At 39.7% G+C, this 12,866-nt stretch overlaps 1 protein-coding gene across 5 annotated transcripts in view; it reads right to left on the reverse strand.

Moving 5' to 3' along the window:
• Nucleotides 1-6,046: 6,046 nt before the first annotated feature.
• PARP11 (poly(ADP-ribose) polymerase family member 11) overlaps nucleotides 6,047-12,866 on the reverse strand; it is a 41,741-nt gene continuing 34,921 nt past the window's right edge. For all 5 annotated transcript variants that reach the window (XM_073886982.1, XM_025851731.2, XM_025851729.2 and 2 more), the window contains 2 exons: nucleotides 8,252-8,403; nucleotides 6,047-6,752 (listed from right to left, as the gene is read on the reverse strand). In XM_073886982.1, coding sequence (XP_073743083.1) covers nucleotides 6,436-6,752; nucleotides 8,252-8,403 — 469 coding nt within the window. In that variant the 3' untranslated portion in view covers nucleotides 6,047-6,435. The remainder of the gene's footprint in view (nucleotides 6,753-8,251; nucleotides 8,404-12,866) is intronic.

The following is a 12,866-nucleotide window of genomic DNA, read 5'->3' on the forward strand; positions in this document are numbered from 1 at the left end:
AAGCATTGTGGTCTGAGAATATGCAGGGAATAATCCCAATCTTTTGGTACCGATTGAGACCTGATTTGTGACCCAGTATGTGATCTATTTTGGAGACTGTTCCATGTGCACTCAAGAAGAATGTGTATTCTGTTGCTTTAGGATGGAATGCTCTGTATATATCTGTGAAGTCCATCTGGTCCAGTGTGTCTTTCAAAGCCCTTGTTTCCTTGTTGATCTTCTGCTTAGATCTGTCCATTGCTATGAGTGGGGTGTTGAAGTCCCCTACTATTATTGTATTATCAATGTATTTCTTTAATTTTGTTATTAATTGGTTTACATAATTGGCTGCTCCCAAATTAGGAGCATAAATATTTATAATTGTTAGAGCTTCTTGTTGGATAGACCCTTTAAGTATGATATAGTGTCCCTCTTCATTCCTTATTACAGACTTTGGTTTAAAATCTAATTTGTCTGATATGAGGATTGCTACCCCAGGTTTCTTTTGATGTCCATTATCATGATAAATTGTTCTTCACTCCCTCACTTTCAATCTGGATGTGTCTTTAGGTCTAAAATGAGTCTCTGGTAGACAGCATATGGATGGGTCTTGCTTTTTTATCAATCTGATACCCTGTGTTTTTTTTAATTGGAGCATTTAGCTCATTTACATTCAAAGTAACTATTGAAAGACATGAATTTAGTGACATTGTATTACCTGTAAAGTCCCTGTTTCTGTAGATTGTCTCTGTTTCTTTCTGGTCTATGTTACTTTTGGGCTCTCTCTTCACTTACAAGATCCCCTTTAATATTTCTTGCAGGGTTGGTTTAGTGATCCCAAATTCTTTTAGTTTCTGTTTGTCCTGGAAGTTCTTTATCTCTCCTTCCATTCTGAATGACAGCCTTGCTGGATAAAGTATTCTCGGCTGCATGTTTTTCTCACTTAGTACCCTGAATATATCATACAGCCCTTTCTGGCCTGCCAAGTCTCTGTGGATAGGTCTTCTGCCAGTCCATGTTTCTACCATTGCAGATTAAGGATCTCTTATCTTGAAATGCTTTCAGAATTTTCTCTTTATCTCTGAAATTTGCAAGCTTCACTATTATATGTCGGGGTGTTGATCTATTTTTATTGATTTTGAGGGGGTTCTCTCTACCTCTTGGACTTGAATGCTTGTTTCCTTCCCCAGATGAGGGAAGTCCTCAGCTATGATTTGCTCAAATATACCTTCTGTCCCTCTCTCTCTTTCTTTTTCCTCTGGGATCCCAATAATTCTAATATTGTTTCACTTTATGGAATCGCTGATTTCTCAAAGCCTCCCCTCATAGTCCATTAGTTGTTTTTCTCTCTTTTCCTCAACTTCCTTTCCATCATCTTGTCTTCTGTGTCACTGACACTCTCTTCTGCCTCATTTACCCTAGCTGTTAGAGCATCCATTTAAGACTGCATCTCAGTTAAAACGTTTTTAATTTCAGCCTGATTAGATTTTATTTCTGCACTAAGAGATTTTTCTAATGTCTTTTATGCTTTTTTAAAGCCCAGCTAGTAACTTTATAATTGTTATTCTGAATTCCAGCTCTGACATTTTACTTATATCCGTATCGATTAGATCTGTGTCAGAGAGTATTACTTCTGGTTCTTTCTTTTGTTGTGAATTCCTCCTTCTAGTCATTTTTCCCAGAGAACAATGAATGAGAGAACACAAAAAAAAATATCAACCACGACCCAAGTGAAATATACACTAGAAAAATCCGAAGAGGTCAGAAACCAAAAGAGAAAAGAAAAAGAAAAAAAAGGGGAAAAGGAGAGAATATAATCTCCCAGGTGGACAAAATAGGGTGATCCACTTGGTCTCGGGTGTATTTCGGTCTGTTTGTTAGAAGACACTAAATCCCAAATTTTTTTTTTTTTATTTGAGAGAGAGAGAGCACATGAAAGGGGGAGGGTCAGAGGGAGAAGCAGACTCCCCGCCGAGCAGGGAGCCCGATGCGGGACTCAATCCCAGGACTCCAGGATCACGACCTGAGCCGAAGGCTGTTGCTTAACCAACTGAGCCACCCACTGCCCTAAATCCCAAATTTTAAAGAAAGCAAAACTTATACATATACAAAAATAAAATGGAATACAGTGAAAGGAAGCCAAAATGAAGAATATATCTATAAAATGTAAATGTAAAAATGAAAGTTTAAAAAAGGACTTACAAACAAAGAGTTGATAAAATAAGAAACCAGTTGAAAAGGAAAAAAAAAGGAAAAATTTAAACTGAAAAATAAAAGAATCATGAGGAAAAAGAATCTCAAATTCTATATACTATTTTCCCCTAGTGCTGGAGTTTTGCAGTTCTGTGTGCTCCGTAAACTTGGTATTCACCTGACGTTCCAGCTGGTCTTCTGGGGGAGGGGCCTTCTGTGCTGATTCTCAGGTATCTTCACCTGGGTGGAGTTGCACTGCCCCTACATGGGGCTGGGCTCCGTGTAGGCTGTTTTGGGTTGCTCTATGTGGCTTTTGTTCCCTAACGGCTTTCCATGCCCCTTTAGAGGATGAAAATAAAAATGGTGGTGCCCTGCTCTCCAGCCCCGGAGCTGAAAGATCGCAGCCCCCTCTCTTCAGTAAACCCTCAGGTAAAAGCAGTCTTCACTTGTGTGCACCAAACTCTGCAGACTCCTGCAGTTCACACCCACGCCAATCCTCCTGGGGGAAGGAGGAGGGTTGCCACGGTTCTGCCCTTTGCAGGGTCCCGCCATTTGCAGGGTCCCCTCAGGGACAGTGGCCGCCGGATCATGCCATGGTTTAGGGTTTATGGCAAACCAACTGAGAGCCCCCTCCTGGGCTCATTGACCATAGCTGGTTTCCCCACTCCCAATCGTTGGGAACTCTACTGGCTCAGGCACCCCCTGTTCTTTCTGTGACCCCAGGGATCCTGAGACCATACTGTCTCACCTAGGATTCTGCCCCACTTTGCCACCTGAGCACCTTTCAGGCAGCGATGTCTTTCACTGGAGCAGATTTCTAAAGGTTCCAATTTCACGCTCCGGGGCTATATCACTTTCTGGTAGCTGGCTTACAGAGGCTTCCCCACCCCTCTCCATTTATCTTCCAATATATCCCCTCAGATTCACTTCTCTGCACTTCCTACCTTGCAAAAAGTGGTCGCTTTTCTATTTGTAGAATTCCAGCAGTTCTTTTTCTTACATCTCAGGTTGAATTCATAGGTGTTCAGAATGATTTGATAGATATCTAGCTAAAATTCAAGGGACCAGATGAAACAAGTCCCCTACTCTTCTGCCACCTTGTCTCCCTCCTCCACAGGTAAGCCTTGATCATTCCGTCTCTCGTGTCTCTCACCTGTAAAATTAAGACATCTTCGGATAGCTCCTGTTTTTGGCAACAAAAGCTTAAAGATCAAATGAAATGTCTGATTTGCTTCAAAAACTTACTGTGGACGTACTAGGAGTGGCTGGAGGCTGGATGAACTGCGGGAAGTATGCTCCTCAGGTGCATGTAGATATACCCCCCAGAATTGCTCCTCTGAGCTGGGGGAGCACCAAGAATAAAGGACACTGTCTGTAGGCGCTTGGCCTTGAACTGTTTTGGAAGTTTCAAAAGCAGAGCAAATGATTTTCCCACAGATCATTTGATTAGCTGTTGCTCACGAAGACTTAAACCAAGAACAAGTGACTTCCCCCCATCTGTAAGTAGGTTATATAAGAGTTAGAGGCAACAGACTTCTCGAGGGCCCATTAAGTTTGAGCTGCAAATGTAGGCTTAAGTAATGCAAGGTGGAGATGAGACGCAGAAATCACAGAAACAAATATATGGCATACACAGACAACCAAGCCCCGCTATGGAAAGCTTTAATCACCACATGTAAAAACAATATATTCACATATCAAAAATGGCTCCAAATGCTTTATCATCACCATAAACAGTCTAGAAATGAAAGTTGCACTAATATAAAAACCTTCCTGTTCATAACCACAAGATTTATGAAACTGTTTCTTATAAACACATTTTTTTTTACCCTGAGGCTGACATCAAAGTGAAAAACAAAAGTCACTATCAGCTAGAATTTGTTCAATGTAGAATTTTAAAAATCATTCACTCATTAATCTGGAATACGTCCTCTTAACTCTCCTCACGCGTACTATGTGTGGACAAGAGGAAAAGGGGACAGATGGTTGCGTCTAGTCTATTATATATTAATTAGGATTTCTCAACCCACTCTATTGACCAAAACGAACAGAATTTTAATATCAATTAATGCTACACTATCACATTGAAAAATTTATCAAAATTAGTTCTTCCTTATAAAAGGAGAATTGGCAGTACATTGTCAGACAAGAACAGAATTCTTTCTTACAATGTCTATTGCAATGCACTCTATTTACTACATCTGAGCCAACTAGTTAAGTTCAGAGTTCATACCGACTGCCTTGCAAACCTCAACTCTGGGCTCTTGGTCTAGATAAGATCTGCACATCTACAAGAATAACTCCCAAATGCTACAACAGTTACTCCATTCCAGTGATGGGAAGGGCAATTGTGTTAAATTGAAAAAAAAGGACAGCCATGTTGAAGTGGGGATTACTGTAACATTTTTTTGGTGTGTAAATAACAAATAGAATAAAAAGATTTTCAAAATCTGAATTCCAAATGTCTCTAATATTGTTCTTTTGTGAATGAAACTAGAGCAATAGTTTGCTACCTCTCACAAGGTAGCCTGGTGACTTTTCTTCCAATTATTTCCATGATAATCTCTGTAGGTTTCTAAAATGGGCTCTTCCTAAATATTCACAGCATTTCATGTAAACGGATGTTAGTGTGCACATCTGAGTCAGGAAATTTTTGTTGCTGCTTGGTTTCAAAGTATTGTACATAACAGTTTCCTGTGTACTACTTACTTTCAACTGTACAGTTACATGTATTCTGGACTACAGTAAAAATCTGGAGATAGATGGCAGTTGAAGAATTACCATGCCTAATCTTGGTCCATACTCTTCATTTTTATGATTTCTAGATGCTTTCCCAGTGCAAATGATTGAAATGAACAACACAGGCATGGACATTTACTGGTTTTTCCCTGAAAAGTTAAATTATGTTCACAACTTCTCAGTCAAAACTGAATGAGGATAATGGAGAGACAATTCAGTATTAGATTGAGTTAGGAAAAGGTTTTCTGGCAAGGCTTGACACAGGTGTTTTTTTGTTTTTTTTTCAGGTAGAATCATGGAAAATCAAGGTGGAGAAACACTCAACCATCATATGGCTAATTCCTCCATCTGACACCTGAACTCTTGTATGACATTTCTGCCAAGTTGTTGTCTAGCCTCTGCCAGAATACCTCTAGGGGCAGGAAGCTGTTCCAACATTACTTACTCTTCTTTAGAATAGAATAATAGCAAAAGAGATGGAACGGGTAAACAAACTTCCATTACACGTGATTATGAACTAGATCTAACTTTTCAAGTGTTATCAGATTGTTGATTTACTACTCAGAAGACTAAACCAGATTTGTTCCAAGCACCCCATGCCTTCTGCAGTGATTCAAAATGGGGAGATCCAACTTAAAAATGTGAATATTATGAACTGCTGTTGAATAGCTGTGTGTGATAGGGAGCAGATAAGAAATCTTACAAGTAATTATTGTAGGGACCCCAAAGCAAAGGGAAAAATACATGTTTTGGAAAAGAAATAAATGTTTCACTCTAAAGAGGCAAGAAACAGTGTGTGCAAGTCATGGTACAAGAATTCAAGAGCCCTGGTGGGTGAACTGCAGGCTAACTACAGTCTGTAGCCCGTGTCAATTCTGATGTAGGAGATAAGAGAATGACATGAGCGGTCTGAGACGGCAGCCTGCTCCCCTGAGCAATCAGAAGCAGGACACTCTACCTTGACTCTCTCCTTTGGCTGGTCTGGCAGCTCTGTAAATAACATTTTTATTTCTGATTTCTCCCACGGTACTCAGCCTGCTTCGAGGTTTTAAATCCCCACTTTGGAAGACCAACAAGGTAACATATTGATTGGTGGATAATAATGTCAGGATTCAATTTACAAAGGATCAATTCCTCTGAAGGGACACAGTTATGTCTGTTTTTTTATTTTTTGGACATATATATATGAATAAATATAACACACGTAAACTTTACAGACTGAATGATCATGTTAATTGAGATTTAGCTGATTCAGTTTTGAGTGCTACCTTTTGCCTCTGTGTTAAAATGGCAATGGTATCGTATCAATCTTTAACAAACAAGACTACGAGCAACGGACAAAAACAAAACAACAAAAAACCAACCTTAAAGTCAGTATGTCTTTTTATATGGAGGCCACTTTTTTTTTCATATCTGTTTCAAAAGTATCAGATAGTGAACATTTAGTGGCTAGATGACAGAAGAGCAAATCTTCCTGCAAAAAAAGCACAGAACTTCCTTGACCACTGAGATTTGGAAGTGAAATCAATAAAAGTCTATTAAGTACTCAGGATAGATCTGGTTGGCATCAAACACCACAAAGATCTTTGGGTCCCAGGTATCATCCACACAGCTGTCATATAAATTCACATAGCTCCCGTCTTTGGAAGGAGGTCGCATGTATTTGGAGTCTCCGTTTATGTAATCTCCAATTAGCACTCGAGCGAGAAACATAGATTTATACGTTCTAAACAGATGCCGCTGTTGCAAGCTGACGCCATGAATTTGGAATGTGTTTCCATGTTTTATGTCGTCTTTGCAGAAGCGACTGGAGTAAATAGCATCTCTAGCAAAATAGGTTCCTTAAACAAAAAGGACAAAAAAAAAAAAAAAAAAAAGCCAGGATTACTCTGAAGAACATATGAAACCAAGCAAAACACTCTAATTGTTAGGGGAATGGGCACATGGAATCGTCTGAGGAAAACAGATGTGGTATTTCCTCGTCTATAGATCTCTGAGAAAGAACAGAAAGCCATGGATAAATTGTTTATACAACCCATTCCCCACCACCAACACCCTCCCCTATTCCCGCCAAAATGAAGTGACCAGACTTCCGTTTCCTAAAGGAAGCTTACAAAGAAATCCAGTATGTACGGCAGAGAAAAACTGTTTCTGTGACCAAACATGGTGAGAGCTGAGTTCTAGCTGCATGGGCCTCCCTCTCATTTCTATTTGCCTCCACTGCCTTCCCCAGCCCGCGGCCCTCATCCAGCATCCACCGGCTCTCTGCTGAGCCCAGTGAGAACGACTGGTCTGCAGAGATTACTTCAAAACCCAAGAAACCACATTTCTCTGCTACAGGGTAACAAGTCAAGAATATTTTGGGAGATAATAGAACCCCATAACCACGAAAAGTCTTCCGAAGAGTGCATGCTGTTCATATCTGAGCACTCCGGAAGAACAACTTCACACAGGTTCATCACCAAAATCTGAAAACTCAATAAAGCATCAACTCTTCCAAAAGGGTAGGCCTAGGAGACTGACATTGTGAGGGCAATATTTACTCTGAAAAATTTGGGAAATGAATCGCAAAGTCTCAGATTATGCCATACTGACAGAATTTATGGTAACAATTTTCCCATCCCCATACAGTTAAATCAATGGGATGGCCTTTTCAGTAATTATTTTAAAAATTAATCTACTTTATGAAGATGTAGCATGTCTTGATCCTAAGTAGTAGCCAGCTCTCTTGCTGGAGATAAGGTAAGAAATAAAGATCAGAAAAATAAACACCTATTCCTATCTTTTCTCCTCATCTCTCACCATAATTTCCTTGAATAATGGGCATAAAATGGAGAGCTTGGACTTTCACAACATTAGAAAAAAGATGAGGAATTCCCCCATATTCCTTATTGCTCATTAATATTCTTGCTTACCATTTTCTAAAAATCAGAACAAAAAATACTAATACCTAGACCTGTCCACAATGTAACCAATTCATTTTATAGTTCTCTGTATATTTGACATAAAGCAGTTTATTATAGAGGCTTATCCAAGGAAGGGATTTATACATGGAAATTAAATATAATGCAAAAATCAGCTAATCTGGACATGATGTCCCTTTTGAATGACTGGGACTTGGGGAGCTATTTAATCTGGTAGAGGTGTCAAAGTCTTACTTCTGCCCTGTACCTGCAGGAAGTGGCTTTTCTGTGGCTCAGAAATTCTGAGGGTGTGTGAGGAACCTAGTACAGTAACTTTTAACTTAATGACTATCAAACTCCTGAATTATAAAACAATTATCTCTAGAGAGGAGATTCTCTCCTAGGACTCAAACAAGACCTGGAATTCTGATAATTACCTTTCCCAAAGAGAGCACCATGTATACCATTTATTCTCCAGTCAAAGTTATGAATGCAAATTGCTTCCACAAATTCACTGCTGGTACCATGAAAGAGCATTTGTTCATTAATCTGAGGCACGCCTCTTTTTTTCTTGAGCTGAGCCTTTTTCCTAAAAACACAATACACATAGGCACAAAACACAAAGAGAAACAGACCATTAGTGGCATTTATTAGTTTTCAGAAGACCTAAGTTCAATAGAAAGGGTGAAAGAGAAAATACTTCTTTAACTTAATCCACTTTAAGTGGACCAAGCAGTTCTGGAAAAGAAATAATCTCAAAGGCTCTTGGACACATAATCATCTTACCAAAAATTATTAGTTACAACTGAGACTTAAGGTTGAAAATTATACCAAAAACTATAGCTATCCCAGATGACGCCCCATCATAGTAAAGGTAACTGATTGCCTAAACCAGCCAAGCTTTACAGATGCCTAAAAATGACACTAAAAACAAATAATATAAAGTTCACAGTCTTTATTTTTTCTCTTTCCTTTTTTTTAAATTCAATTCAATTTAAATTCAATTTAAATTCAATTTTAAATTCAATTCAACAAGGTATAGTACATCATTAGTTTTTGATATAACGTTCAATGATTCATTAGTTGAGTATAGCACCCGGTGCTCATCATATCACGTGCCCTCTTCAATGCCCATCACCCAGTTACCCCATCCCCCACCCATCTCCCTTTCCACAACCCTCAATTTGTTTCCCGGAGTCGAGAGTCTCATGGTTTGTCTCCCTCTCTGATTTCTTCCCATTCCATTTTAAATAGTGAACTCCTTCAGCAGGGACCATGCCCTAATCTTTTTATCTCCAGAGACTAGAAAATGTTGGTTGGATTGAACTGAATTTTGTATCTTAGAGCTGAGAGGAACATTAAGCCATCCACTTCAACCCACTTCCCAATGGACAAATCTCTTCTTACCCATAAAAAGATATTCAATGCAGGACTGATCGTAACCGTAAAAAACAAACTGAAAACAGCTTCATATAGCATAGATTCCAGGCCTTTTTCTTTCCCGGACAGCCTTTAGTTGACAAGAATCTGCTGGGTATCTTCTAATTTATAAATGTCAGTAAGAAACAGAAGCAGAGTCCAGATATCATCAGCCAGCACTGGCTCTCCTGGCTCACCAGCAGCATCACTTCGTAGTCACTCCAAACCCCCAAGACTTTCTCAAACAGACCTCTTTTTGGCTGGCTGTATTTGTACAACTGATGTATAGACCTAATGTAGTAGATTGATTTCAATTACACTTTATCTTGAAAAGCAATTTTTAAAAAATGCATCATTTATAAACAACATGCAGCTTAGTGACTTTGTGGAGGAATGACAGCTGCATTTAAATGAGAGAAATGGAAATGGTCTTTCCCAAAAGTCATTTGGCAATATGTACCAAAACTTAAACATGGGGTGCCTGGGTGGCTCAGTGGTTAAGCGTCTGCCTTCAGCTCAGGTTGTGATCCCAGGGTCCTGGGATCGAGCCTTGCATCAGGCTCCCTGCTCCATGGGAAGCCTGCTTCTCCCTCTCCCACTCCCCCTGCTTGTGTTCTCTCTCTCGCTGTCTCTGTCAAATAATTAAATAAAATCTTAAAAAAAACAAATAAACTTAAACATATATGCTTTGGTCTACTGGTGACAGTCTTTCGGACCATTAAGCATGAGGTTAGAAGGGTGTGCATTAAACGAATACGTTCTTCAGAAAAATCCAGCATGTTTTCACTAAGAACAAATTTGCTGACTTTCTTTTTTAGACCTTTAGGTACAGTCTGATTATTTATCTATTCATTTATTTATTTATTTACAATGCACATATGTTGCTGTTCCAAGGAAGGGAAAAAAATCTTTAAAAAAAAAAGAGATAATCAAATTTGTTTTGACTGTTTCAATCTTCCAAGGTCTTTCTAACTCGTGATTCATTCACATGACAAATAAGCTACCCCGTCGCATGTTAAATCTTTCACAAGTGTGATAAGCAAGCCCTCAACATTTTCATCCAAATTACTGATAAAAATGTTGAAGGGCTCAAGAAGAAAGCAAGCATGCCACTCAAGTTGCTCTCAGCCCAAGACTTTTAACTGGGTATTAATTTTTCTCTTTGAACTATCACCCGGCATACATTTCTCTATCTTGCCTCCAGTACGAGTTAGAACTTTGTAGAAACCAAGTTATACTGTCCAGGGTCTTGGTCATCTACCACTATGGTAATCCTCTTATTTAGCTGGGCATTAGTGAATCCATACTGTTTTTTCCTAAGTAAATATTTTAGTATACATCTTCCTAAGGTCAAGCTTCACTGTCTGTAATGACTAGAATCCACTCTAAAATCAGCATATTCACTCATTATACTTCTTAGGCACAGATTAGGATAATTTCTGGTTTGAAAATTCACCTGAATCTCTCGTAGTGTGGGCACTGAAAATCTGCTCAGTCACTGGATTGGACGTGCCATATCTCCCAGTTGAAGGCAGAGTGGGATGGGGTAGGCAAAGCTTTGCATCTCCACATTATAGTTTATTCTAGTGCCAAGTACTAAAGTACCCATGAAATGTGGAGATTCGTGACATACTGTGAGCTTGGGGTTCCAGAAAGGCTAACATTGAGCTCCAAGACCTCTTGGGCTGCAGCTAAACCTTTGGGGAACATCACAGGATTCAAACTACACTAAATTCTTCATGACCCTGCCCACCTTGGTCCAACCCCACAGTCATTTCTGAACTTCTGGAAAATACTCCAGCACCCTCTTCTCAAAGATATCTTAAAATTACCCACACTCTCAGGGACTAGGGTGCCAAAAGGACTAAGTTGCCACTTGCCCTAAATTGCAACAGGAGTAACTTTGTGCTCCAGTAAATTCGCCTAGGTTCAGACCAGTGGTTGTTCATCCTGGCTGAGCATCAGAATCACTTGCAGAACTTGTTAAAGATAAAGGTATCAGAATGCAGAAGTTCTGATTCAGTAGACCTGGGATGGGTGATAGACATTGCCATGAGTTAAAGAGCTCTGCAGGTGATTCTGATAGGTGGCCAGGGCTGAGAACCTGTCATCTAAATCCACATTCTTTATGAGATAGCAGCTTTCCCTGCTCTTAATTCCTTACTGCCTCATCCTTCCCAACCCTGGGTCAATCCAACCACCCCCACTCTCTGCTATTAAATATGGACTGCTGAAATAAGTCATAGAACATCCCCAGGTTTCCACTCCAAATTCACATATTCCGACATCAGCTAAGCCCTCAACACTGATGGAAATCCTATGGTTCCCAAGTTAGTTCTTTCTCTCCCATTTTCCACATTGGACATTCCAAATCTCCACTTTCCCCCTCTCTCCCTCTTATCTACACCTCCCTAACCCTTCACTCTCTGTAGGCTGCTTCACTTCTTATTTCACCAAAGACACGTAAAGTTTCAGGAAGGAACTCCATAACGTAACCCCTCTTCATCCCCTACCTCTACTTACCTATAAATATGACTGGACCACCCTTGTCTAGCTCCTTCTGTATATTGTAATATATTCTCTGAATTCCACCCTATCACACCTCTTTAGAAGTCTTAATGCATCAATTACCCTTTCCCTTTCTCTTGTACTTTAAACTCTCCCTCCCTGGGTTCTTTCCTACTGCAATTTACACATGCTCAGGTCCCTCCCATCTTCAAATTCAAAAATTGTAACAAAACAAAACAAAGACACCCTTCCCAACTCCACAGTACCCATCTTCTCACATTCCCTCTTCCTCTTTACTGCCAAGCTTCTCGGAAGAGCTGCCAACATTTGCTGTATATACAATATAGCATCCACCAACATGGCTCTCATCAAGGGTACCAACGACCTTCTTGTCACAAAACCCGAAGGACATATTCAATATCATCTTACTTGGCATCTCTTTTGTATATGACCCTGAGGATCAGGGTCACATACAACACCTACATGCTTAAACCACTTTCTTCCTTTGGTTTCTGTGACTCTGTCTTCTTTTGGTTTTCTTCCACTTTCTGTGGTTGTTACTTCTCAGTTTCTGCCTTGAGTTTTTCTCTATCCATCCCTTGCAGAGTTCAGTCCTTGGTCCTCTTTTTAATCTACCTACACTCCCTGGTCATCTTTTCAATTCTATGGCTTCTACTACTTCACATTTTCTGATAATTCCAAAACCTTTATTTCTAATCTACACCACTCTCCTGAGTCATGACACATGTATCAACTATTACTTCCTCCCCATCCTCCCTAAAGACAAAGACCAAAATCTGTTCCTGCCCATATTCCCTTAGTCAACCGAAATGAGTCAGAAACTCTGGAGGTATCTTTCCCGTCTCCTTACTCACACCACTGAACACATTAAATCATCATTCTACATCCTTAATATCTCAAACCCATCCTCTTCATTCCGACACAGCAGATGCCACTTTGGTTCAGGCCACCCAATATGTCTCAGTTTAATTACTGAAACAATCTCCTAAACTGGTCTCCCTGCTTCTAAATGTGACTCCTTTAAACCAATGTTTCTCAACCTTCACACTATTGCCATTTTGGGCTAACTAACTGTTGTGAGAGGTTGTCTTATACACTGTAGGA

The sequence above is a fragment of the Callorhinus ursinus genome, unplaced genomic scaffold (assembly GCF_003265705.2).
Source record: "Callorhinus ursinus isolate GAN/ISIS: 27379988/994484 unplaced genomic scaffold, GSC_fseal_2.0 scaffold74, whole genome shotgun sequence".
Lineage (NCBI taxonomy): Eukaryota > Metazoa > Chordata > Mammalia > Carnivora > Otariidae > Callorhinus > Callorhinus ursinus.